This window comes from Chanodichthys erythropterus, chromosome 3 (assembly GCF_024489055.1).
Source record: "Chanodichthys erythropterus isolate Z2021 chromosome 3, ASM2448905v1, whole genome shotgun sequence".
NCBI lineage: Eukaryota > Metazoa > Chordata > Actinopteri > Cypriniformes > Xenocyprididae > Chanodichthys > Chanodichthys erythropterus.
Window position 1 is genome coordinate 7,899,451 of NC_090223.1, and position 23,999 is coordinate 7,923,449.

A 23,999-nucleotide genomic window follows, 5' to 3' on the forward strand; every position below is an offset into this window, starting at 1 on the left:
TTATGCACATGTGGCTTCTACTTGCATTAACATATTACCTGTATGGGTCAATTGCTATGTTATTTATGTCACCTTTTTTACTTGGGTCAATACATTCCCTGTTTGTGTTAATAGCTTTAGCAATACACACATTTTTTATTGTACATTTTATGATTTCTTAATTGCTAGACATTTATTTCCTAACTGTCTTCATTTACACACAGCAATGCTTCTGTTCCCCAGAACCCATGTTCAACACATAATCTAACATTTGTCATCTCTACAAGATGGGTATACACTACACTTGAGCCCACAGCATGCGTGTGTGTGTGTGTGTTTTTATGTCACCTTATGAAAACTTCATAGACCCCAGAGTTTTTCCAAGTTCAAAAATTTTCTGCTTCATATCATTTCTTATCTTTTAAATCTTTATTAAATTGTTTGAAAGAAAACACTCCAATTCTATTGACAGCATGTTTAAATAAATCAATCAAGACAGCCTCTATTTAAATGTTTATATTTAAAAAAATATATATTTGGAGTAGAAATAATTTTAAAGTTAGTAGACCTATTATAACATTATTATGATAAAAATGTCCTTAAGTGTAATGTAAGTTTGTATACAAATCAGTCAATTTTAACCTACAATATTAATGTAGTACCAGCATTAGTTTTTTTTTTTCTTGAGAAAATTTGTCATGTACTGTACCTGATAAACAGTAAATTAAAAATAACTTCTAGCCTATCAAATTGAATTGCAAGCTTGTGAATCGAAATGCATATTGTGTCATACTGATCTTCCTCATCTTTCCATTATTGTTAATAATAGTTGCAACTTGCACTCTTAAATGTGCTCTGAAAATCACCAGCTGATAAAACCTGTGCTGCAGGGACCATATAATTGGAAAACATCTAAGGCTAAATAATGTAGATCTTGACACAGAAAACATCATCAATAAAATTATTAAAATGTTTAGTCTTCTTATGTTTTTTTGTTTATTTTTTTTTAAAAGACACACATATTATCATTATGTTTACCGGCGTGCTGTGGCAAGCTTTATGCTTGAGTTTGAGCGCTGATTATATTTAGGCAATTAAAGGCTCATTATTATGATTTATTCATATAAACATGTGATTTGTTGACTAATAGCTTAAATGAACGACTACTAGTTGACTAGAAAAACTAGTGGTGCCCTTGTGGTGAATACATTTCAGTTTATTGTACAATTCCAAAGTCCCAATAAAAATCTGTGAACACAAAATAACAGTTATACACTGGAAATGAAAGTACTGAAGTGAGAAGCAATAAACATACCTGCTTAAGAAAATATATATATTATTATTATTATTATTTTTAAATTAAAACAAGAGTCTCAACAATTATATAATCATAACAAAAAAAACATAATAAAAACAAAATAATTTTATGTTTTCATTTTGTTAAAGTGTTAGTTTAATTCTGTTTATATATATTCAGGATACTGTTTTTGTCTTCACAATTTCAAAGGTAACTACATGACTGAACATGACACTTCTGAACCCAGAAGAGATACACTGGTTTTTACACCAGCTGAGAATCCACATCCCAGGAATTTTGCCTCCACCCCAGTCAGACCAATAGATACACCCATGTTGAGTCCAAGTCCCACTTTCACACTAACTGGACCAGCTTTAGCTGATGCACTGCCGACTTCATCCTGAGCCACACTGAATTCAACACCAGCTGAGACATTGGGGCCTTTGGCTTCTGCCTCAAATATACTGTATTCAGCTTGAGTTCATCCAACTCCTGCAACTTCTGCAAAGGCTCCAGCCCTGGAAAGTCTCTCTCCTGCTTCGTCTTTATATTCCTTATGTTTATATGTTCCACTTTGAACATAGGTGCCTTTTACACGTGCATCTGCTGCTCTATCATATGTGTTAAATACATTTATGGCATTGAAGAGATCAACATTAGCTGTTACAAGATCCACACGGGGCCTGAATTCTTCATCCCATTCTGTTTTACACCATGTGAACACTTGAAACAGTGAACTCTACTTTGGGTCTTTTCTTCAGCTGTTTGGTATAAATTGTACCAGATTCTGAAAATAAAATAAATTAATGAATGCAGTGCAAATTAAGGGACAGACATAAAAAACAAGCTTTATATGAATTTATCTTTATATATATATATATATATATATATATATATATTTACTTTAATGTTAGAACTTCGTGAAGGTGAAGAAATATTTTTACTCAACCTTGCAAGCTGTCAGTTCTGTATTTGGTGTTATTTAGTCTAGGTCTAGGATTTGTTTTGTCTACTCAATCCTCTAAAGAAAGTGGCTCTAATTCTTCAAAAGGCCTCTAAAGTGATCTTCTGCATCGTCATAATCTGTAATGCTTGTGTCTCTTGTGCATGGATATGTCCAGAAGACATTTTCATAGAGTTGTGAAATATGGAGCTTTTAGGGTGTGAAGCTATTCTCTGTCAGACTGGCATGAGCACAAACTATTGTGTATCACTATCACATTCAAAAGTGTTCAACTCACAAGGTTTTAGATCAGCTTTAGACCTGCAAACAATGACAGTAGAAGACAAAGCAATAGTCTTCTTTTGAAATGGACTTCAGGAAAGAGTTTCCTCGATTGAAATTTTTGAATTAATGAATGCTGCCCAAGCCATGGGTCAGGATTGGAGAATTGAATCTGAACAGATTGAATAACGCAAAATCTAGCAAATCTTTGTGCAGCTTGCATTAATGTCTTTTGCATTAATGCGACAGTCTTATTGCAACACTTTTTAAGAAAAAAAAGAGCTAATAAAAAATCATAAATTAGAATCAAAACAATTAAACCAAAATGTGTTCAATTGTCCTGCTGCTGTATTGTAGTGCATTACTTTATAAAGTGAGCAGTTGTCACAGACACGCCAGGCTCTGCACCCAGCCAATCACGTCGCACTCCCTCACCAGAGTACTGATCACACGCACCTGACACTCATCATCATCCCAATCAGCAGCACCATAAAAGACACTCACAATCACTCAGTCATTGTCTGGTCTCGTTAATGCATACTAACCTGAATGCTTACCTTATGGACTGCTTACCTGTCTCCAGTGTGTCTCCTAGATCCTCTGTGTTCTCCAGTCCTCCGTGAGTGTCTCTATGTGAAGTCTACTCCACGTCTCCTTGCCTACATTGAATCTGGTGTGAAGATCAAGTCAAGTAACTCTGCCTTGATATCTACTCTGAGAAATTCATCTGCTGCACGTTCCTCTGCATTCATCGTATCTGGTGTGAAGATTAAATCAAGTATTACTGTCTTGATATATATCCTGTCTGGAAACTTCCTCTGCTCACTGCTCTGGTTGTCTCAATAAACACCATAAACTGTACCTGTGTCTCCGACCCCTCTGTACTGTAACAGAAGACCGGACCAACACCGCTGAGCAACCACGATGAGTACTACAGATCCATTCCAGGATTTGGTTATAGCACTTCGTCGCACTCTCACCAGTACATCCACGCCAGCACCACCAGCGAGCACTTCCGTATTCCACGCTGCAACTCCTCCTCCATCTGTCTTCGCCAGTCCCATGGCCAAACCGGTGCGAACCGTCAGAACCCTAGCGGCAGCGAGTGGTTGGAACGAACAAGCCCTCATCTCCAGATCTCGCTGCATACGAGGACACCATCGGGCTCGAGGAAGTCATCCAACTCTCAATAAGATTCGCCACTCGTATGCAGCTGTGCATCAAAGATCACCAAAACCAGCGGCTATTTCCATCCTTCCTCCGCCAGCCTGAATCCGTCAGCTCCCCATAACCAGCCAGCCTCAAGATGCAAATTGACAGATCACGTCTTTCTTCAGCTGGGAGACAGAGGAGGCTGACCCAGGCTCTCTGTTTATATTGTGGCCATCCTGGGCATTTCAGAGCTGAATGCCCCATTCGCCCCATTCGTGCGATCTATGGTGAGTGTCATCCTTCCTACTCTAAATCATCAAAATCCACTCACTATTATTGCCAATCTTACTGCTGATGTTTGTATTCCAGTCAGTGCCTTCATCGACTCTGGTCGTCCTCTCCATCAAGTACGTCACATGGTGGGACCTCTTAACCTACAGATTGCCGTTCTTCATCCCGAGGAGATTCATCTGCTGGTTCTGGAGGATTCTACATCTGACGTGATTCTGGGGCGTCCACGGTTAGAGCAGCATGACCCGATCATCTCCTGGCGGACAGGGGACGTCCTGAAGTGGGGTAATCAATGTTTTCCTGTGTGTTTCCCGGAGATCCCAGTTCCAATTCTGAAGCGGGAAAAAGCTTCTTTATGATGTTTTATGGCCTAATTTGTGTAGTTTATGGAGGTGTCCGAATTGGTAAGCCTTCCTCCAAAAGACTTTAAAACTGGAATAAAAATTTGCAGTAACTTAACATACAAAGTTGGGTCAGACAATTGGAGAGGAACCTTTTGAATCCAAAAAGTCTATATTTGGAAAACATTAAAGTCGAGATACATTTTTATCCACTTGAAAGTAAACACATTAGGATACACCTTCGGGAATACATTGGATACTTTTCTGGAATTTAACTCATGAGTTAAAGAGTCCTTATATGTTTCTGTGTGTATTGAGGAGTCTGGGGGCAATTGCTCTCTCTGGCCCAACAGGAGGTAAATCTAGTTACAACCTTTTGAAGCTCGTATGAGGTTACTAGAATGTTAGTGGTTACTCTCTCTGGTGTCATAAAATGTGACAAAAGGTAAATATGGTAAAAATATGGTGCCAGACCCATTGGAAAATCTAGAGTTACTCGATTGTTGTGATCCACTCCAGATGCTAGATGACGGTAAAGGGCCAAAAGTTACATAGTGTGAAAATAATAACAAAGCTATTAATTTAATTCCATGAAAGGTCATTAGGGTTAAAACATAATAACAAACAAAACTTCCATTTTCCAGCCTGTCGGGCCTGTGAGGTATGATACATTCATATAAAAAAATCATAAGAATATTCTTGGTATAAGCTCTGTAAACCTCTGTGACACCTGTCAGTTATCATAGGAAAGTCATTTCAACTTGTTCCTCGGTTCAGATTTCTGACATGTTTAAAGTGGGGTTAGTGTTCATGAGGAATCATCTTTTAGATAATTTTAAGCTGTGGACATAAACTTTTTTTTTTTTTTTTTTTTTTTTTTTTTTTTTCTGTTCACAGGAGGGAGTTTGGTTCTGGAGTGATGGAACCCAAATTGAACTATCAAATATGGTCGCCTGGAGAACCCAGTAACTATAGATATCAGCACTGCCTTGAGATGAACTCTGTCTGTAAGTAACGTCTGTTAATGCTCATGAAATAACATGATAAATGATCCATCAATCTGAATTGTTAGACCGTCCATCAGAAGATTAGTAGATACTGCTTTGTGTCATATTTTCATAAGATGGAGAATAAAAGAATGAACATTCATCTCATTCATGTTGCTGATTGTTTTCGAACAAGTCCTAATATTTCTGTCTACCATACTAAACATTATTTCTTTTTTCATAAAACACAAAAACTTTTTTTTTTTTTTTTTTTTTTTTTCTCTGTCTTTCAACAGATGGCAACTGGAATGATCACAAATGTCATGAAAAGAAGCCCTTTGTGTGTGCGTACTGAACCAGCATGTGAAGAATCAGTGTAGAAGAAACAAGCTATTTAGACTCCTTTACTTTCCATTAGAAATGTTTAATGGAGGCTAATAAATCTGCTAAAAAAGGTTAATTTTGCTTGTTTGATTGGTGTGTGAATGAGTTAATGACTCAGTGACACCTGTTCATTCAAACATCTCTTTTCACACTAACAAGTTAGAAAATGGCTACCAACTATGTAAAAAAAAACAAATCAAAAAATGAACCCATGTAGACTAGAAATTAAACAAGTAAAATTATAACCTGGAAAAGTTAGTCAAGTCATCTTAATTTATATAGCGCTTTTCACAAATACATATTGTTTCTAATCAGCTTCACAGTGACAATAGGAAAATTATTTTCAAGCTAAAGTTGGTTTTTGATTGATTCACTTCCGTTGTAAAAATGGTTAATTATGACTTTAGGGGCCGCTAAAAAGACACCTTTCCTACTGAAAACCGAATACCTTTAATGCATTCTTGCCGTTCATTTACATGTTTAGTCTGTAGATTTGCGTGTTTAGTTAGTCACCAAATATATTTATGAAACTCTTATTTTGTCTCTCCACCAGGTCATTATCCTGTACCTTCATTACATGTCAAGTATTTACCCCACATAAGCTAAAAATGATCCTAAATCAAGTAGTCTATATGACATTTTTCATATGCTGCAACTTTCCCCAATTCTGTAACAGGGGCAGAGATATGATTGACAGCTTACCCACCTTGTCAGATCCAGGGAAATACATTATTATTATTTTTAATGTTACAATTTTCTAACGTTTAATAATTCTTCAATAATTATTTTAAATGTGTTTTGTCATGCATTAGAACTCTATTTTTTTCTTTTTTTGCACTTAAGTGGGATTTTACTGAACTCATGAGAAAAATTAAAATGATGTCTCTCACAGCCTCATTGTATGAGGAATGCTGCTACATAGGGTTTATTAAGGACAATAACATACAGTGTTGTCTCAAGAAACAATATCAAAAGACAAATTACAACAAATAAAAGTTGCCAGGGGGAAGTAAATATAAAAGTTCAAGGCAAAGATAGAAAATATACATACATATACATGGATAAAAATCAAATAAATGCATTATGAAGTATATTGTAATAAGTTCTGCAAAAAAGATATGAGTGACAGGTGCACTAACACCTCACAGCACCAGTAACTCAACAACCCTACCTAGTGTGGTTTTCTTCAGCGTTTGTAATGTCTACACAAAGAAGACATAGGGGAGCTGCTCGAACATCTCGCCTTTAGAGAAGACTGTTGATTTTATTCTTAGAAAATGTATCACTTCTTAAAACTTAAGATAATCCCACAATCAATTGCATTGCTAGCCCACCCCAACACTTACACACAATAATAATGATAAATGCTGACCAAAATTTATTTATATTACCTTTTTTAATGAAACTTGTTTTAGTAAAACAAGCAAAATGCAGCTTTCTTTCTTTCTTTCTTTCTTTCTTTCTTGAAAGAAAACAAAACACAAATGATAAAATGTTTGTGGTGTCAACAGCCAGTTTTCTCTCCAGACAACACGTTCTCACTCCCAACTCGTCACATATGGACGCTTGGTCAGGACCCCTTGGCGTCACATATTAACGCACTGGGTACCCCCTTGGCGTCATTTTTCAACGAGCAGGGCAGTCCGATAGACTTCAATGGAACTCTGAACCGGAGCCTGCGGCGTTGAAATTTGACGTCTTGGGTAAACACACCGCAGCCCGTTGACTGCTGTGGATGGATCGAGACTACAATAAATACGAATAGATAGGAATAGGCTACAATAAATGATCTATGCCGAGTGTGGTCAAATGGCGGCCCCCATATCATCTTTATCTGGCCACCCAACTGTTTTTTAATGTTAAGAAATCCCTCGCAGTCTGATATTAAAGTGCCCTCTGAGAAAAAGGGGGAGCGTTCACAGAAAATGAACAACGGTGAGTTTAACAACGGTCATCGTGTGTGCGACAGCATTCAGCGGTGAGTTTAACAACGCCCCACTGCAGCTAAAGCATCATTCAGAGGTGAGTTTAACCAAAACAACGCTCAACTGCAGGTAGAACAGCATTCAGAGGTGAGTTTAACAACGCTCCACGGTGCGTGTAGTAAGAAGTTTAAGCGTTTTCTGGTCACAGGGTAAGTGACTAATTAGGGTGCATGCTGGATAATGTATTTTTATAGGACTCTGGTATTGATAAATAAATATGTATATATGCTTGTGTTCGATTAATCAATGTCTTGTTTATTTATTTATTTATTAAAAATCCTCAAAATTAATAACGCTGACGTCATTGTATGGCGCGATCGCGATCCCAAGGTCCATTGCGATTTTCCACTCGGTAAGTAGAAAAGTTAATTAATAGAGATCGAGACTATTCTTAAATTCACACACTAAAAACTGTAGAATCAGGTCAAGTTGTGTTTAGAACTTTTAGAAGTGTAAGGCAGCAATTTATTAGGACGGTTAATGATAGAAAACTTTTTTTATATATATATAAATTACTTGCTGCACCAAATGTGCAGTAGGCTAGCAAAGTTAGCTAATTAAATTCAAGTTAATTTTTTTCGCATATAATCATGAAGGTGCAATCATGGGGAATACAAGATTTTCAGTACTGATGTGTTTCCAGTTACCTATTTTACATACTCAGACTGCCACTTTAGCCAACATTATAAATGGTCCGGTAAAAAACAGGGTTGCCAGATTAGTTTGTTTTCCAGCCCAGTAATTGTTTAAAATCCACAAATAATCTGACAATAAACGCCTAAATATTATCTATAATAAACAGTAGAAACAAAATCATAACAACAACATTATTGTGTCTCAGCACAATTTCTCACTATGAAATAAAACCATGTGTATAATTAATGTAATAATAAATTATGTTGTCATAAGTTATTAATTGATTCATGTACTTTTTACAGTGAGTTCTGCTGTTTTGTTTGGAACTATTTTTGTTGGCGAAATAGAGAAAAACTTACATTATTAACAATTTTTGTGTTAAATGTATTTAACAGTATTAACTTTTTGCTTATTCAACTGTATAAAATCAATTTTACGTACACTCAAGCCCAATCTGGCAACACAGGTGAAGAGAATACTGATGTAAAATGTTCAATTCTGTTTTTTTGTTTGTCTGTTTGTTTTTTCTTTTTCATCATTAGGTCCCTCAAATTTGCCAGCAAAAATTATCTTTATTCTAACACTCCACCACATACACACACACACACACACAAATAAATAACAAAGGCACTTTTAAGAGCCACGTCCATCTTGTTAACCTGTACCCATCACCTGTACTCTCTTCAGCTCTCTCTCTCTGTCTCTCTTTGTGCGGGCGCCCCCCCCCCCCCCCCCTGTTTTATTTGTCCATCTCTTTGTTGTGAGTCTTTCTGTCTGTTTGTTTTTCTGCCCATCACTATAACCATGAGTGATTCAGAAATCCAAGAAAATCTAATGGTCTTGGATAACTTGGTTGATCATCAAGAACTGAAGGATGAGCTCCAAAGTCTTGATGACTTTCTTGGTGAGCTGCAAGAAGAGGAGGAGGCAGCAGCACCAGCAAAGATGCCTGAGCCAAGGCAACCAAGGGTGCACTGGAGAAAAAGAGACGTGCATGGAAATATTGTCTATGCAAGGCCAAGATCAAGCAGGCATCAGTCAAAAAAGGGTCAGTATTGTTTTTCATTAAAGATTTTTTGAGAAATCACATTGTTTAGGGACTTAATATTGTAATAAAGGAATTAAGGAAATGAAGGAATACATGTTTAGTTGATATGTCAGGGAAACAATCAAACCAGAACCAGTCATTTGATTTTTTACATAAAAAGTAGATTTATTAAAGATGTCACTAGTCTTAAGTGAAAGTGAAAAATTAAGTGAAAGAGGCACATTTATGTTACTATTAAATATTTTTGTAAAGCAGTATGAACTACAAAATTAGCACATAAAAAAAATGTTTATTTGTGGGCTGTTATGACATTTTAGGAAATCTTGTCAATATTATGGTTATGCAGTAAAATGTGCCTGCCTGGTTACCATCATAGTAAATCGCTTGCAAGGTGTTGGTCTTGGGAAGGCTGTGTTTGAAACGACGCATTCTTCTGAGTGTGTTGTCAATGGCCAGCCAGCTTGTTTTATTTTAATCTGCTTCTATATAAGCATTCCTATATGCTGTTATCATCTATAAGACACCTTATAGGCAGCTAAACGAGAGTAATTGGACTGTCCACATTAGGGTTTGGGAAATAAAAAAACTCTCCAGCTGTATGTTAAAGGGATAGTTCACCCAGAATTAAAAATTTTGTCGTCATTTATTCACCCTCAGGTTCCAAACCTGTATTCATTTATTTGTTCTGCTGAACACAAAAGAAGATATTTTGATGAATATGGGTAACCAAACAGTTGTGGGACACCGCTGACTTCCTTAGTATGGAGAAATAAATACTATGGAAGTGAGTGGGGTCCACCAACTGTTTGGTTACAAACATTCTTCAAAATATCTTCCTTTGTGTTCAGCAGAACAAATAAATGAATACAGGTTTGGAACTCTTTAAGGGTGAGTAAATGATGAAAGAATTTAAATTTTTGGGTGAACTATCCCTTTAAACAGTGAGCTTGTGCCATTTCAGGCTGGTAATTTCAGTTGTAAATTTGAATGATATATGTAAATGTTGATTTGTGTTGTTTTAATCCTCTACAGCTGATCACATTCAGAACATTGATCCTCCCTTCAATGCTCCTGACACTAACTGTGAGGTGGCCTTTGCTCCAGAGACTGTTGGTTTGTACTTCATTGTACACCATTTTCATTGTTTCCATTTATATCTGACAGTGGGTTAGAATGTAAATAAATGTTTGTATTTTAAAATTTGCTATTGTTTCTAAAAACTCCATACTATTTTAACAGAGTGTTTTCTACAAGATCTCCAGCACTCACTGAGCGATTCCTCAGGTGATGAGGCATCACCTCTTGGAACCCCAAGAGATCCTCTTCTGGCATCCTCGAACTGGAGCATACGTCAGAGTCTCTTTTCAGAGAGGTGGAGGGCAGAGAGACCCCGTCTGGTAAACACGGCTGCAGCAAAAGAAAGTGTGGCAACACACATCTGCCAACAGTGTAGGAGCAGTCCAGCAGTTATCCGGTGTTGTGACTGTCGACCACGCCCCTTCTTCTGTGCTGAATGTGACATCAGCATGCACACCAGACATGTCCTCCACAATAGAGATGCCATGACTGCTGGATTCTTCCAGCCATTGCCTCCAACAACTGTTGTGGTGGATAAGGCTCTTTCCCAATGTGGTAAGTTTTGGCTTGTGTTTGTACAACATATCCCATTTTCAGAATAGTTAAGCTCATAAGTTTTATTATTTAAATGATCCCTTTTTTCTCTTTTTGTTTGATCTTGAATTTATGTAGATACTCTGTGTCAGTCGGCTTTTTGAGCATATCTTGTGTTCTTTTTCAGCAATGTGCTTCAATAACATTGATCCATTACAATCTTATATTACTCAGTCAATACAAATTATGTTAATTCACATGTACTGTATGATCTTTTTCAGTGCGGCTTGTACCTGTGGAAATGCCTGAAAAAATCTGTGGTTGTTCACCAGAGTCATTGAGGGTCAGTCCAGGAAAGACTGTTGCTGTGGTCACAATGAATGGTAAGAATGTAAAGAACTTTATTTCGTCCTGTTTGAGAAGCATCTTATGAAGTATACAAAGTAATGTATAAATTGTATTAAGAACCCAAACCCTGATTGACCCAGCAAAGAATTGCATTACAGTGGATGTGTTTTTGATTTTTCCAGGACGATATGATCTAAGCATGCCCGAGTTATTTTGTGAGGCATGCCAAGCCACTTGGACTGCTGTAGTGGCCGACCTAAACGGCAGTGACTACTGGCCGGCAACCCTTCAGTTTGCCACAATGTATGCTACCGATATATTTTTCTCATTTGAGGAAATGAAGATGGTGGCACCAGGACTGTCCTGCCAAGCATTTTTAAGAATGCTGGATCAGCGAACTGTTCGCTTTGGTCGTGTGAGTATTGAATTTATTAATCCTGCAGTATTGTTAATGTATTTGAATTGTGGGCTGAAAACCTGTTTGATGCTAATGTATTTGTTGTATATTATTAGCTGTTGGTTTCTTTATTTTTAATAGACTGGCAAGATCTCTGCAGACAGTTTTCAGAAGAGTTTTTTTGAGTGGGAGGCCGTACGATTTGAGGTGGACAGTATATGCAAGGAAGAGCCCTTCATCTGCCCTGCATGCACCCCAAATATGCTCGCCGTTTCCGTAGATGGAAACCGCAAGCACTACCGTTTTAAGAATGCTGCTAGGTACTTCAAACTGTGTGTCACAGTGTTCTTACATATTATTAAGAAAACATGGCTCTTTATTATGCACAAAGTAATCTTAAATTTTAAGTTATAGAGTTGTCAAAAGTACTGACGTATAAAAATTATTAAAAATTATAAAAATGTGACTAATGCTTTTAGCGCTGATCATTAAAGCCATTCTCAGACATACCCAATGAGTGTGTGAACACAATGGCCAATCAGAGGTGTTTACGAATCCGCTCAACAGTGCTCAAAGCATTACATTTTTTAAATTTCAGACTGGTACTGAAGTTGGTACTTATGACAACTCTAAGAAGTTATCATAAATTGTTCTGTACCTTTGTTGTTGTTTTTTTGTTTGTTTTTTTTAGATCTGAGGAACAGGCCATCTTTGAAGGCATCTTTATAGCCAAGGATGAAGATGTTACGAGATTTGTGGACCACATTCACAGCACAACCAAACATGTAAAAGTGTATATGATGATAAATAAAACTACAATACTACAGTAACCTCTTACTGAAGAGTTTGTTTAGAAGAGTCTTGTTTTCATTGACCATTATCCATATTGTAGGTCGGTGGGAGAGGTGTTTGTGGAGGCGAGTGGTCAGCAGCCAGAGAGACCTCCCAAAGATCTGCCAGCAAGGTAGACGAAGAGGGATTGGAGCTTGCGGTTTGTCGGCACGGAGTGCTGCTCTGTGCTTTAAATATGTACAGGGGTGAAATTTTTGCCTATCCCCTGTACCTTCAAGAAAAGCTGGCCAGTAGGCAAGTCACTTTTTTGTATGGATGTGACCTGCAAATATTGGCCCTACCTGCAAAGAGTTGCAAAAAGCTGCCCAGAGCTCCAGCACCTCCTGAACATGAGGCCATTCCTTTCGGTATTTCATGCCAAAGCACATGATTTTAAATGCGAGGTAAGAAAACGTTACTATGTGACAGAACCACATTATCTTAAACCAAACATCTGCAAACATCTGGTTCTTTGTTTATTTATGTTTTCTTACTCAGGTGAAATGGAGTGGGGCGTATCAGGATGGGGCTGGACTAACACTAGGGGAGGAGGTGGAACAGTGCAATGCCTTCCTCTCTAGGATTGCAGTGACGACAAAACATATGTCAAAAGCAGGTAAGATGACCACATACTGCTCTAGTTACATAATGACATAATAACATCATATTTTATACATTATATGGTAACATCATATTTTCTGTGTTTGCAGGACGCACAGACATGCTGACTCTCATGGCCATGCGCTGGAATCAGCAAAAGTTCAGAAATTTGGAAATTTCACTGTCTCGCCGATATCAGAAGGTAATGACATCAGTAGAATTTGTTTTAGATGGTCAGTATTGTGTGTTTGCAGTGTATGAAGCTGTGCATTGAACATTTGGTTCTTGTTTCTTGGTTCTGTGATTGCTTGTCATTGTAGGCCAGTCACAGAGAGCCAATTGGAAGACTGGGTCAGTGATGTAAAGGAGTGGGCAGACGGTGAGGAAATGATTACTGTTAAACCTCAAGTTCAGAATACTCAAAACATTTAAGTAAACTCATTTTTAAAGTTCAGAATCACCGACATCCATTCACTCCCACAGTTCTCAGCCTCACCCCACTCATCATAGTGTTAATTACAAACAGCTCATTTACATAAATATCACTTTCAGATCTTGGTTAAATGTTTGATAGCAAATAACACATGCTAATATAACTATCAAAGAGACTGTCATTATATGTATATAATCAAACAACATACAGTACATGTGGTTTAAAATGTTTAGCAGCCAATCCTCAACCAAAACACATGCTCTACTCTTCAACACAGTGGTATAACCCTACAAAACTAACATAACAGAACCTCCTGTAAATCACAACATCAAACAATATTAAAGAATAACCTATGATAATCTGCAAAAACACACAAAATAACACTTAATTTTAACATTTATTTATAATGTCTGACACAAAGCATGCTGGGAATTAGAAATCTGCTGCAATTAAACTAAATCATATTATGTTATGCTTACTAAAATGAAATTTTGAGTTCACAAAACTTTTTTCCTAATAAATACATAGAACTTCCATTATTATTTGAGTGAAACAAACTCATTTCATTTAATTAATTTCACTGTTTGGTTTTACAGTGCACAAATAATTGTAATTGTTACTTTTATTTTAATTTAAACTGCAAACTACCTATTTCTTCTCAGCAGCAACAGTAACAACCACAAATGATGCTGATGGCTTGGCCAGCAGAATTGAGGTCCTGGTAGCAAGTATCAAGAGACGTTCCCAGCGTCTCTATAAAGACACCGATGGGAACAAAGGTCGTGCCAGAATCCGCCGCAAGATCAGGGAGGAGAAGGGGATCCTGACATCTGTTGTGGAGAAATACAACAGAATGGTTCCAAGCACAGAAAGTCTTTGCATGGAAACCATTCTGTCTGGTGAGACAGCTTGGCCATGGCAGCTACCACACAATGGTGTGTACACTAGTCTGTTGACTGCTTCTGACAAATCTGATACATACATTATGACACATAACCCTCAATGCTTCAATTGTCATTCTGTGACTTTTTCTGTGATTCTTTAAAGGTTGATGTTTGATACAAATGACTTAAGTCTTTCTCATAAATGCATTCCAGACTCTGTCGATCTAAGGACAAAAAGAAGAGCGTTTGACATCATCATGTCAGTAAGAAGACTTGAGGAAGAGCTGAAGATTCTTGTGGCAGAGATGGACCACCACTGGAAATCTCTTTCAACTCGTGCTGATAACCTCAGAGAGCTGTCCCGCATGTTTGCCAGTGAGACAATGAGAAGTATGTATTTGTAAGAAATGGCATAAACATTAGGGTTGCTCTGACCTTAGATTTCCCTGCGCTCCATCACAACTATCGGAATATTTTTATTATACAGTTAGTAAGAGTGATCTGTTAACTAAAATCTACTAAAGTACATATTCCCATAACTACATATAGGACATGTCCTCTCTAATCATTGAAGTAAGTAGCCTAGTAATGAAAACATTTTATTTAACGATAAGTGGCTTTTAGCTCTATAAGTCGTTACACTTGGCCTGAATCTCACTCCAACTGGTAGCTGAAAGTAGAGAATGTTGCTTTCTTGTCCTTGATGCCCTCGCAATGCTCAAACTTTGAATTTCCTTCATGACATTTACTATCTAGTGAACATGAGGACCAGCCGTGTAATCCATAATATCTGTTCGTGACTGTCTGATTGTTACCAAGTCCTGTGGCTTTGTTTGGTTGTGTTGTATGCAGGAAAAACTATGGTTATTCTGACTGACTAACATTTCGTTGACTGTTTGGGGCAGCCCTAATAAATATACACAACAATGATGTCTGTTTATAAAGTTTCTAAGGCATGCTTAATGTTATTTTGTTCCTCTTTTAAGATTCACCATGTGGCCTAAGTGAAGAGGGTTTGAAAGGTCTGCAGAGCATCATCCTCAGAAAGCAACATAAAGTCAGAGAAATGAAGGTGCAAGCAAGAGACTGTTACCTGCAAGTTTTGTCTGGAGAAGGCAACATCAACTTTTTGTACAGTGCTTCAGCTGATGAGTACGACAGTGACTGTGAAATGTCTGATGACGGACTGTAATCCACAAGACTGTGACACCTTTCATCGTTCTGGACAATGACCTTAACTCTGGATATTAAGAATGTAATAAAATCTGCTTTTCATCACCTTTATAAATGGAACCAAAAGTGTTGCCTCTTCTTTCACATACATAGAAATGTGTGCTTGCATGCCTATAGAACCAGTCTGTGGTGGAAATTAAGTGCATTAATTAAAGAGATTTGAGGTATGAGTTGTTTCTTCTCATCCAACTTTTTACTTATACATTTTACTTATAAATTCTGAGAGAAAAAAATGCATTTGACAGCACATGGAGAGCTTATAAAATGACATTTTGTTGCAAAAGAAACTTCTCAACAGTACAATTAGTTGATTGGCAGAAAATTAATTTTAATAATTTTCATGCAAAAACATTTAATGGTTCCAGCATGTATTGTTTTATTTGAGGTTTGAACTGTTCACAGCTTTTATCAATGTATCTTTTTGGGTTGTGTGTAATTGTGTCTGATTTTCTCATTTTCATACTTTATCACAAACCAAACTCTTCATTTGTCAAGAAATAAATAGCAGATTAATTTATGAAAATAATTTTTAGTGTAGGTTGTGTACAAAATAATTAATAATCTTGCATGAGTAATAATAATTTAAGGTTATATGATTCACAGGGGAAAATGAAATGTTAGAACTTCAGCTCGTGGCTGTGAAAGTGTAGTTTACTTTAACGGTAAGGTGTTACATAACAACTGAAACCTTTTTAGAGACATAAAGAGCAAATTATGAGGAAGAAAACCATTATGATAAGGAGGAATCATTATTTCCCAGTATAATATTACATCCGCTTATGTGTCATCTAATAAAAGTATTGGAGTCAACTGATTTGATTCTGTGGTGCTCAAAACATTTCACCACTTGTGTAGCTTCATCAGCTGTGACCTGATAAACAGCATGATGATAGCAATTTTGAAGTCCCTTTTTATTTCTATTGAATCCAGTTTGTCTTTATGCTATTTTATAGTCTACAATAAAATGTTTTACATGGTGTATTGTATAATAAATTGTTAATTGTTTTGAAAATAAAAATGCACTATACCATCATATGAGTTTGTTTAATTTCATGATGTAAAAAATAAAAAAAAAACTTTGTAATTACTTACCATGCTTCTTTTACATAAACATTTTTAGTCATATTAATGACATTTGAGACAATAATGAACTATTGTTGTCTTTTATACTGTGATTCTTTTTATTGTGCACCATCCTGTGCCTATGTTACTGTAGTCAGAGTCTCACAATATCAGCAAAACATAACACAAGCATGATGTAAATATAGAAAATGGGGAAAAGAAAACAATATTCAGTTATAAATATGAATCAACAGTTTGTTGTTCATGATGAAGAGAGTCTATCTGTGTAAGTTTTACTGTCCTACCTCCCCCAGGGACCTGGCAGCGGCCCCTGGAAGAGCAAAACAAATGCACATTTCAAATGGCTGTAACTCAAAGTCTGGTAAGCATATCAAAGAGAAAATTGGTAGGACAACTATTTATGCTATGTTTATTAAATAATATTGATCAGAGATTTCTGACATGCGTGGAAAGGCATTATAAAAGCATTTTAAAATGTGCTCACAGTAAAATACCAAATTTCATTCTGACTCTCAAATATGTCATAGAGGTTTGTACAATGAACATATTTGGATGCCCATTTGTTCATTAAAGATTGTATTTATTTGATTTAATTACTAAATGTTTTTAAACTGCATTACCCATACGCCTCTGTAATTCTATCAATGGAACGGAAAACAATGGCGCAGTAAAATGTAGTTCATTGAAGTTACACTAGGGTTAGGGTTAGGATCTCTGTAAACGGGTAATTTCTTTCAACATAGCAATACCTCATTGATAAATGACAGTATTACTTACGTAATAAAGACATCAAAACATAGTTTGCAACATTAATCACTCTTTATTTTGGCCTAAAAGTTACTCCAATCACAGCGTGTCCTGTTAGAGCTGTGTCACGTCATACTTGTCCATATATGGTAATTACAGTACAGTTACTGCCGGAAGTGATGCAAAGTTTTAGGGAAAATAATGGTGAATTAAACTTGTTACTTATCAAATTGAGTTTTATTAACACTTACCCTACCCCAACCCTAAACATACCCTTACAATACTGCAAATATAGTTATTAAATTAAATAAATAAATATTAAATGACGCAATATTGATGTGCGCATGTCCAGTTGCCGTAGCTGTATTCCTCAGTCTTTCCCGTTGAGTTGACTTGCGGGCATCATGGAATTAGATGTGATTGGCAGGTCTACAGGGCCCTTTTGTTTCTTTACTACGTAGTAGAATATTAAAAATAGTTTTATTTTATATACAATTAACTGAAACATTTTTTCAAAGGCCAGTTGGTTTCCATGGCATTAAGCAGAGGGTAACTAATATTAAATAATTGTTGCAGCTGTGCACTGTATGTGAAATAAATAATACAATATATCAAAATATTTCATTTTTTATTACAAAAAGAAAATGACTGTGATAGTTATTCTAGCATGCAGTAATTTTTAACAGAGATAAATTAATCTATTAAACATAAAATACTTGTGACCCAACAGGCTTTAAATAAAAAACTTTTTAAAGCCTTTCTCTCTCTGTCTCTTTTTTTTTTTTTTTTTTTTTTACAAACCAGGAGATGCAAGTCTGCCATCAGGAAACTTGCATTATTTTCTTCCCTTTAAAGAAGCCAAAAACTAAACTAAATGCAAGGAAAACATAAATTGGTAATTACAATTATGATTATAAATAATAAAGTAATTCATATCTAATTTATGACTACAACATTTGAGTGACATTTTAGTAGCTTTTGGAGTATTTTTTGGTATTTATGAGCTTATGCTCACAGACAACAAACTTATGATCTCGCAAGGTACACTGTTAACTGTTAAGCAGTTCATGACAAAAGCAAAAAGTTTTTAAAAAGACAACTGTAAGAAAATAAACGCTAAAAGAGACTGGGTACTGTGCAAAAACTTTACTGAAGAACAGCAAAAACACTCAAAAATAAACTGCATTGAAGGGTGATTGATGAGTCCAGGTGTTTATGGTGATGTTGTCATGCTGAAAGCTGGTTGGGATGTGGGGACTTTGGCACAATGTTTTGGAATTCACTCGCAGGCTCCCATGTGTCATCCCAGGTTTTGCCACTGTAAAACATCATAAGTGTACATAATGTCATTAGAACACAGAGCAAAAATCAAGATCACTGTCATGTTTAAATTAAAGAGATGACATTTAACGATGCTTGTTAAAGCAGCATTAATCCTGGTTAACCCAAGTGGTGGAATGTAACTGCACATTTACTCAGTAATTTACTTTACAAAGTACTTAGTAATTTAAAATACAAATTTGAGGTAATTGGACTTAACTGGCATATTTTCATTTTACACAGTTTTATACTTCTACAACATTACATCTCAGATTTAAATATTGTACTTTTTAGTCAAGTACACGGTCTGGCAGCTTTAATTACTAGTGTTACTAGTTACTTTTAATATTACATGTTTCCATACAGTTTCTGTACACTGAAAGCCATGTACTTTCAAATTGAGTGATTTCAAAATGTTTCTGATAAACTGAGGGATTAAGTTATATTAGTGGGTTGAGGAAAATCTCATATTTGTTAGGAGTAAAAACCACTATTGGATTAGTTGAAAAGTGGCTATATCTGACTTGCAGAAGCAGAATTAGTTTAGAAATTTCAGCATGTTATCATGTTGTGTTCCAAGCAGATTTTGCAGTTCTACAGACTCGGGATAAGGGTAGTGGCTGCATCTTGATCCCATTGCCTTTCTTCATTATTCTCCTCTTCACTAATATTTATTACTGCTCTTCTCTGTCTCTGATCTTCCTCATGCATTTTATTATCACTGCTGTCACTGCTCTCATCTTTAATGCAAACAAATTCCAGCATCATCCTATTTAAGAAATTCTGGCAAAACAGAAGTATTAATTATTGGTCCAAAAAAACTCCAAAAGCAAGGTGATTAATTTGCCTCTCAGTGGATGTATTGTTAAGTCATCCAGAACAGTTTAGAACACAGATCTTATGCTCGACTGCAATCTGTCCTTTGAAAATCACATTTCCAGCACATGTACAACAGGATTGTCCATCTTAGAACTTTTGCTAAAATATGACACATGCTTAGTGTTTCAGATGCTGAAAAATTTTGGGGATGAATCACTGCTACTATTGTAATGCATTGGGTGGATGTCCTGCAGGCTCAATAAGCTTCAGCTAGTTCAAAATGTAGCCGCTAGACCACTTACTAGAAGCAGAAAATATGATCACATCAGCACCATTTTATTGTCAATACATTGGCTGCTTGTCAACTAATTTAAAATGATATTAATTACTTGAAAAGCACTGGATGTTCCAGCTCCTCATTACCAACAATACCTTGTGTCCGCTTCAATCACAGAATTCCAAGATCTTCATATAATATTCTAAATAAAGTTGAGGTAGATCATTCTCCCATTTGTCTCTGAAACTATGGAATAGTCTTCCAAGCATTCCAAATTTAGAGACAGTCAGTTTACAACCAAACTCAAGACTCATTTCAGTTACACACACACACACACGTTTGTTTTTGTGAATTGTGGGGACATTCCATAGGCATAATGTTTTTATACTGTACAAACTGTATATTCTACATTAGCAAACTGTATATTCTGCCCCTATAGCCAGGGACACACTTAACTACTAGCTGAAACATTCTGAGCTCAACACACAAAGACAGTTTTCTTCGACTAAAGCACATTTAAATACTTACACAAGGAATTTAAATGCGACTGTAAACACTGACTAAACGCAACTGGCTATGACTTGACACACTTGGGCATGATCAGTCGTAAGTATCAAATTACAGTCATAATAAGCCTTACAATTGTTCAGTGTGTGCCTGGCTTAAACCTACCCATCACAGGAAACTGTCTGCATTTTTGAATTTCAAAAAAAACACTGTTTAGTGTGTCCTCATAAACCATGTTTACATTGTAATACCCATGTCATTATACACATTTGTGTCTTTGTATACAACCATGTATACAAGAACACACACACACACACTTTACATACTATAACTCTTTTTTTTAAGTGAATGGCACCTGCACCAATACCTTTCTGTTTGTTTTTCTGTCTCATCCTCAGGATGCAAGACCAGAGGCTTCAAGGGCATGCCTGCCAGATCTAGCTCTTCCCAATGCCTCTACCTCATCGCTATTTAAATCAGAGTACTGACCATCGACCTCACACCAGTTTCTCTACAGGCTACCTCAGAGGATTATTTACTGCCAAGATCAGGGAGCTTATAACAAAATATCCAAGTTACTTTTTCAAATAAGTAACACAAGTTACTTTTTCACATTTATTGACTGACAGCTCTCCTGTCCTAAAGTTGAGAGAAATAAAGTGCTAAAGAGGTGTTGTGTGTGCTGTGTGAACATGATGGTTGTTGTAGTTCTAGACCAGGGGTGGCAAACCCTGGTCATGAAGAGCCACAGTCCTGCAGAGTTCAGCTCCAACCCTAATCAAACACACCTGAACAAGATAATCAAGGTTTGTAAGGTTGCTAGAAAGCTACATCAGGTGAGTTTTTAAATCAGGGTTGAAGCTAAACTCTGCAGGACTGAGGCTCTCCAGGACCAGGGTTTGCCACCCCTGATCTAGACTAAATGTGAACATTTACTCACATTTACGCCCTCCACTGTACAGGAATGGATATGCATTTCCTTCTGCCTAAGGCTTATTAATTTCACATTTGGTGTGAAAGAGCCTTAAACATTTGCCAAAATATATATTTTTTGTTGTTATTAAATACAAACAAACAAACAAGCCCAGGTGAAAAAAGTAATGCAAATAAAAAGTAACTAAGTAACGCAATTTAGTTATTTTTTAAGGGAGTAATGCAATATTGTAATGCATTACTTTGCCAACACTGGACATCACTGACATGAACTTCCATGCTGCTTGCAAGACAGCAGTTGAACTTTGCCAACATTGTATTGGGTCATGGAATGGACTAATCCATTGCATTGAAATGGAATTAAAAAGGAAATAAAACATGACTTACCACACAGTGCAAGGCAACCAGTGAACTTTCAATTCAGCTTTCCCCTACACAGACACAAACAAACACACGTAATAATTACTTTAACTGTTTAAGCAATCACTGGATATTATCTTTTAAAGGTCAGAGTCAGTCACAAATCAGTCACTGAGTCCAGTACATGGCCTAATAAGACATTTTACCTCATTTATCCGTTCCCCAGTTATTTTATCAAAAAGGAAAACCTTCTGCCTACTACATTTTCGACAACCTGAAATAATGAAAAGACAAGTTTATTAAGCCACGAATGCCATGCTTTGTAGCTGAATCACACAAGCCCATATTTATAATTTCACATGTGAGGTGATATGCAGTCTTTTCCATTTGTGTCAAAGTGAATTTGTCCCCGTTTTTGTCAATCAAGCAAAATGTACTGGATTGGTTTCCCTCAACCCTTGGACATTGGCCACTAAACCACAGCTAAACAACTACGTAAATAACAAAATACTGTGAACTGGCTACCAATGTCCTGGTTAGCTGAATGAATCCAATTTACATGAAGTCAGCTTTGACTGGGAGCAAATTTATTAATAGTGTGGAGTAAGATGTACCATGCAAAAAGTTACCTTTTCTTCTGTTCTTTACCAGTGGCACCTCCTGACTCAAAGGCTTGGAAATGGAAGAGGGAGATGGATATGGAGGAGAGACAGGGGTGGTAGAGTGTGACGCGGTAAAGGTGTTTAACCTTCTTTTCCTCTGCCGCAGTGGAGGTGGAGGAGGGGAAGAAAGTGAAGGAAGAACAGTTGTAGGAGTAGCAGAGGAAGGAGAGAGAAAGGTTGGAGAGAGTGAGGAAGACACAGGAACAAGATTCAGAACAAATACGGGTTCAGACTGCTTGGTGAGGCTCTCCGGCTGCTCCGTGGTTTGTCTCTCCAGCTGCTCCGCAGTGAGGCTCTCCGGCTGCTCTACGGAGACGCTCTCTGGCTGCTCCATGGCGATGCTCTCCGGCTGCTCCACGGCGATGCTCTCCGGCTGCTCCATGGTTTGGCTCTCCGGCTGCTCCACGGCGATGCTCTCCGGCTGCTCCGTGGTTTGTCTCTCCAGCTGCTCCGCAGTGAGGCTCTCCGGCTGCTCTACGGAGACGCTCTCTGGCTGCTCCATGGCGATGCTCTCCGGCTGCTCCACGGCGATGCTCTCCGGCTGCTCCATGGTTTGGCTCTCCGGCTGCTCCACGGCGATGCTCTCCGGCTGCTCCATGGTTTGGCTCTCCGGCTGCTCCACGGCGATGCTCTCCGGCTGCTCCACGGCGATGCTCTCCGGCTGCTCCACGGCGATGCTCTCCGGCTGCTCCGCAGTGAGGCTCTCCGGCTGCTCCATTGTTTGGCTCTCCAGCTGCTCCACGGCGACGCTCTCCGGTTGCTCCGCGGCGACACTCTCTGGCTGTTGTGCTGTGGAGGTTGCTAAAATACAAGTTTACTTTGTACATAGTAACAGAGAAATATACATGTATTTTAAATAACCATAATTTCTAAACAAAAACATTACTCTTACCTTTTGTTAAGATAAACTCATAAGCCCTCCGCATCTTCTCCAAAAGAATTTTGGTGACAGGAGTGTGGTGCAGATGTGTAATAATATCTGCCACCCACTTATTTGAAGCCCTTTTGTCCTGTTTCCCAATAAATAAAATTGGCTTGTATCCAACAGCCTCAAGTTTCTGCACCTGAAATGAACAAAAGCAGTTATCACACATTAGTTAGCAACACCCACTGAAGTATTAGAAACATTAGCACTGTTAAAAGCAATATTATTTAATGAAAAACAATGCAATAAAATGAGCCATAACCCGTTTCATTAAGATTATTTTAGAAGACACATTACTCTTGAACTGTATACAATCGATCATCAATATAAGGTAAGGCCAGAGGTACTGCTAGTTTCTGCCATTGCCATCATGACTTACTTAATATTTGACACAGAATACAATTTTGTAACTCTTTAGCAAAATTTATAAGTAAAGATGGATTCTTCCATGTATGAAATAAGACTATGTTTGTAAAGGCCAGATCATATTAGTATGATATTCAGTATATGAAAAACATGGCCTTTCAGTTTTACTTCACACTAATTTATGAAATATGAACTATTTTACTTACTGCAATACGGGCAGAATCAATTAGACGCCCAGCATTTCTGCTTTTAAGGACAGATTTCCCCCACTGGCTATCCAGTGATGCCACTTTTTCATTTTTTTTTTTTTTGGTGGACAGGCTTCCAAAGCAGACATGA

General features: G+C 37.2%; 1 protein-coding gene and 1 long non-coding RNA gene across 2 annotated transcripts; one reads left to right on the forward strand and one right to left on the reverse strand.

Moving 5' to 3' along the window:
* The first annotated feature begins 9,032 nt into the window (after positions 1-9,032).
* LOC137002926 (uncharacterized) lies at positions 9,033-12,859 on the forward strand. Its single transcript, XM_067362888.1, has 9 exons — positions 9,033-9,324; positions 10,357-10,437; positions 10,564-10,956; positions 11,217-11,318; positions 11,466-11,698; positions 11,822-12,000; positions 12,372-12,465; positions 12,573-12,762; positions 12,822-12,859. Exons 1-9 carry the CDS (start codon positions 9,081-9,083, stop codon positions 12,857-12,859), a joined length of 1,554 nt encoding a protein of 517 aa, XP_067218989.1. The 5' UTR covers positions 9,033-9,080.
* A 5,548-nt stretch (positions 12,860-18,407) lies between these two features.
* LOC137008275 (uncharacterized) lies at positions 18,408-22,501 on the reverse strand. The gene is made up of 4 exons (XR_010892788.1): positions 22,337-22,501; positions 21,914-21,981; positions 21,735-21,778; positions 18,408-18,809 (listed from the first exon to the last, which is right to left on the reverse strand). It is a non-coding gene; the product is annotated as an uncharacterized lncRNA (long non-coding RNA).
* Positions 22,502-23,999: the final 1,498 nt, after the last annotated feature.

Bases quoted from the DNA above. Each gene is read 5' to 3' on its own strand.
- LOC137002926 (XM_067362888.1), top strand. From the start codon at position 9,081: ATGAGTGATTCAGAAATCCAAGAAAATCTAATGGTCTTGGATAACTTG. The intron at 10,438-10,563 runs GTTTGTACTTCA...CTATTTTAACAG, and splicing joins CTTTGCTCCAGAGACTGTTG to AGTGTTTTCTACAAGATCTC. The intron at 12,001-12,371 runs GTACTTCAAACT...TGTTTTTTTTAG, and splicing joins CGTTTTAAGAATGCTGCTAG to ATCTGAGGAACAGGCCATCT.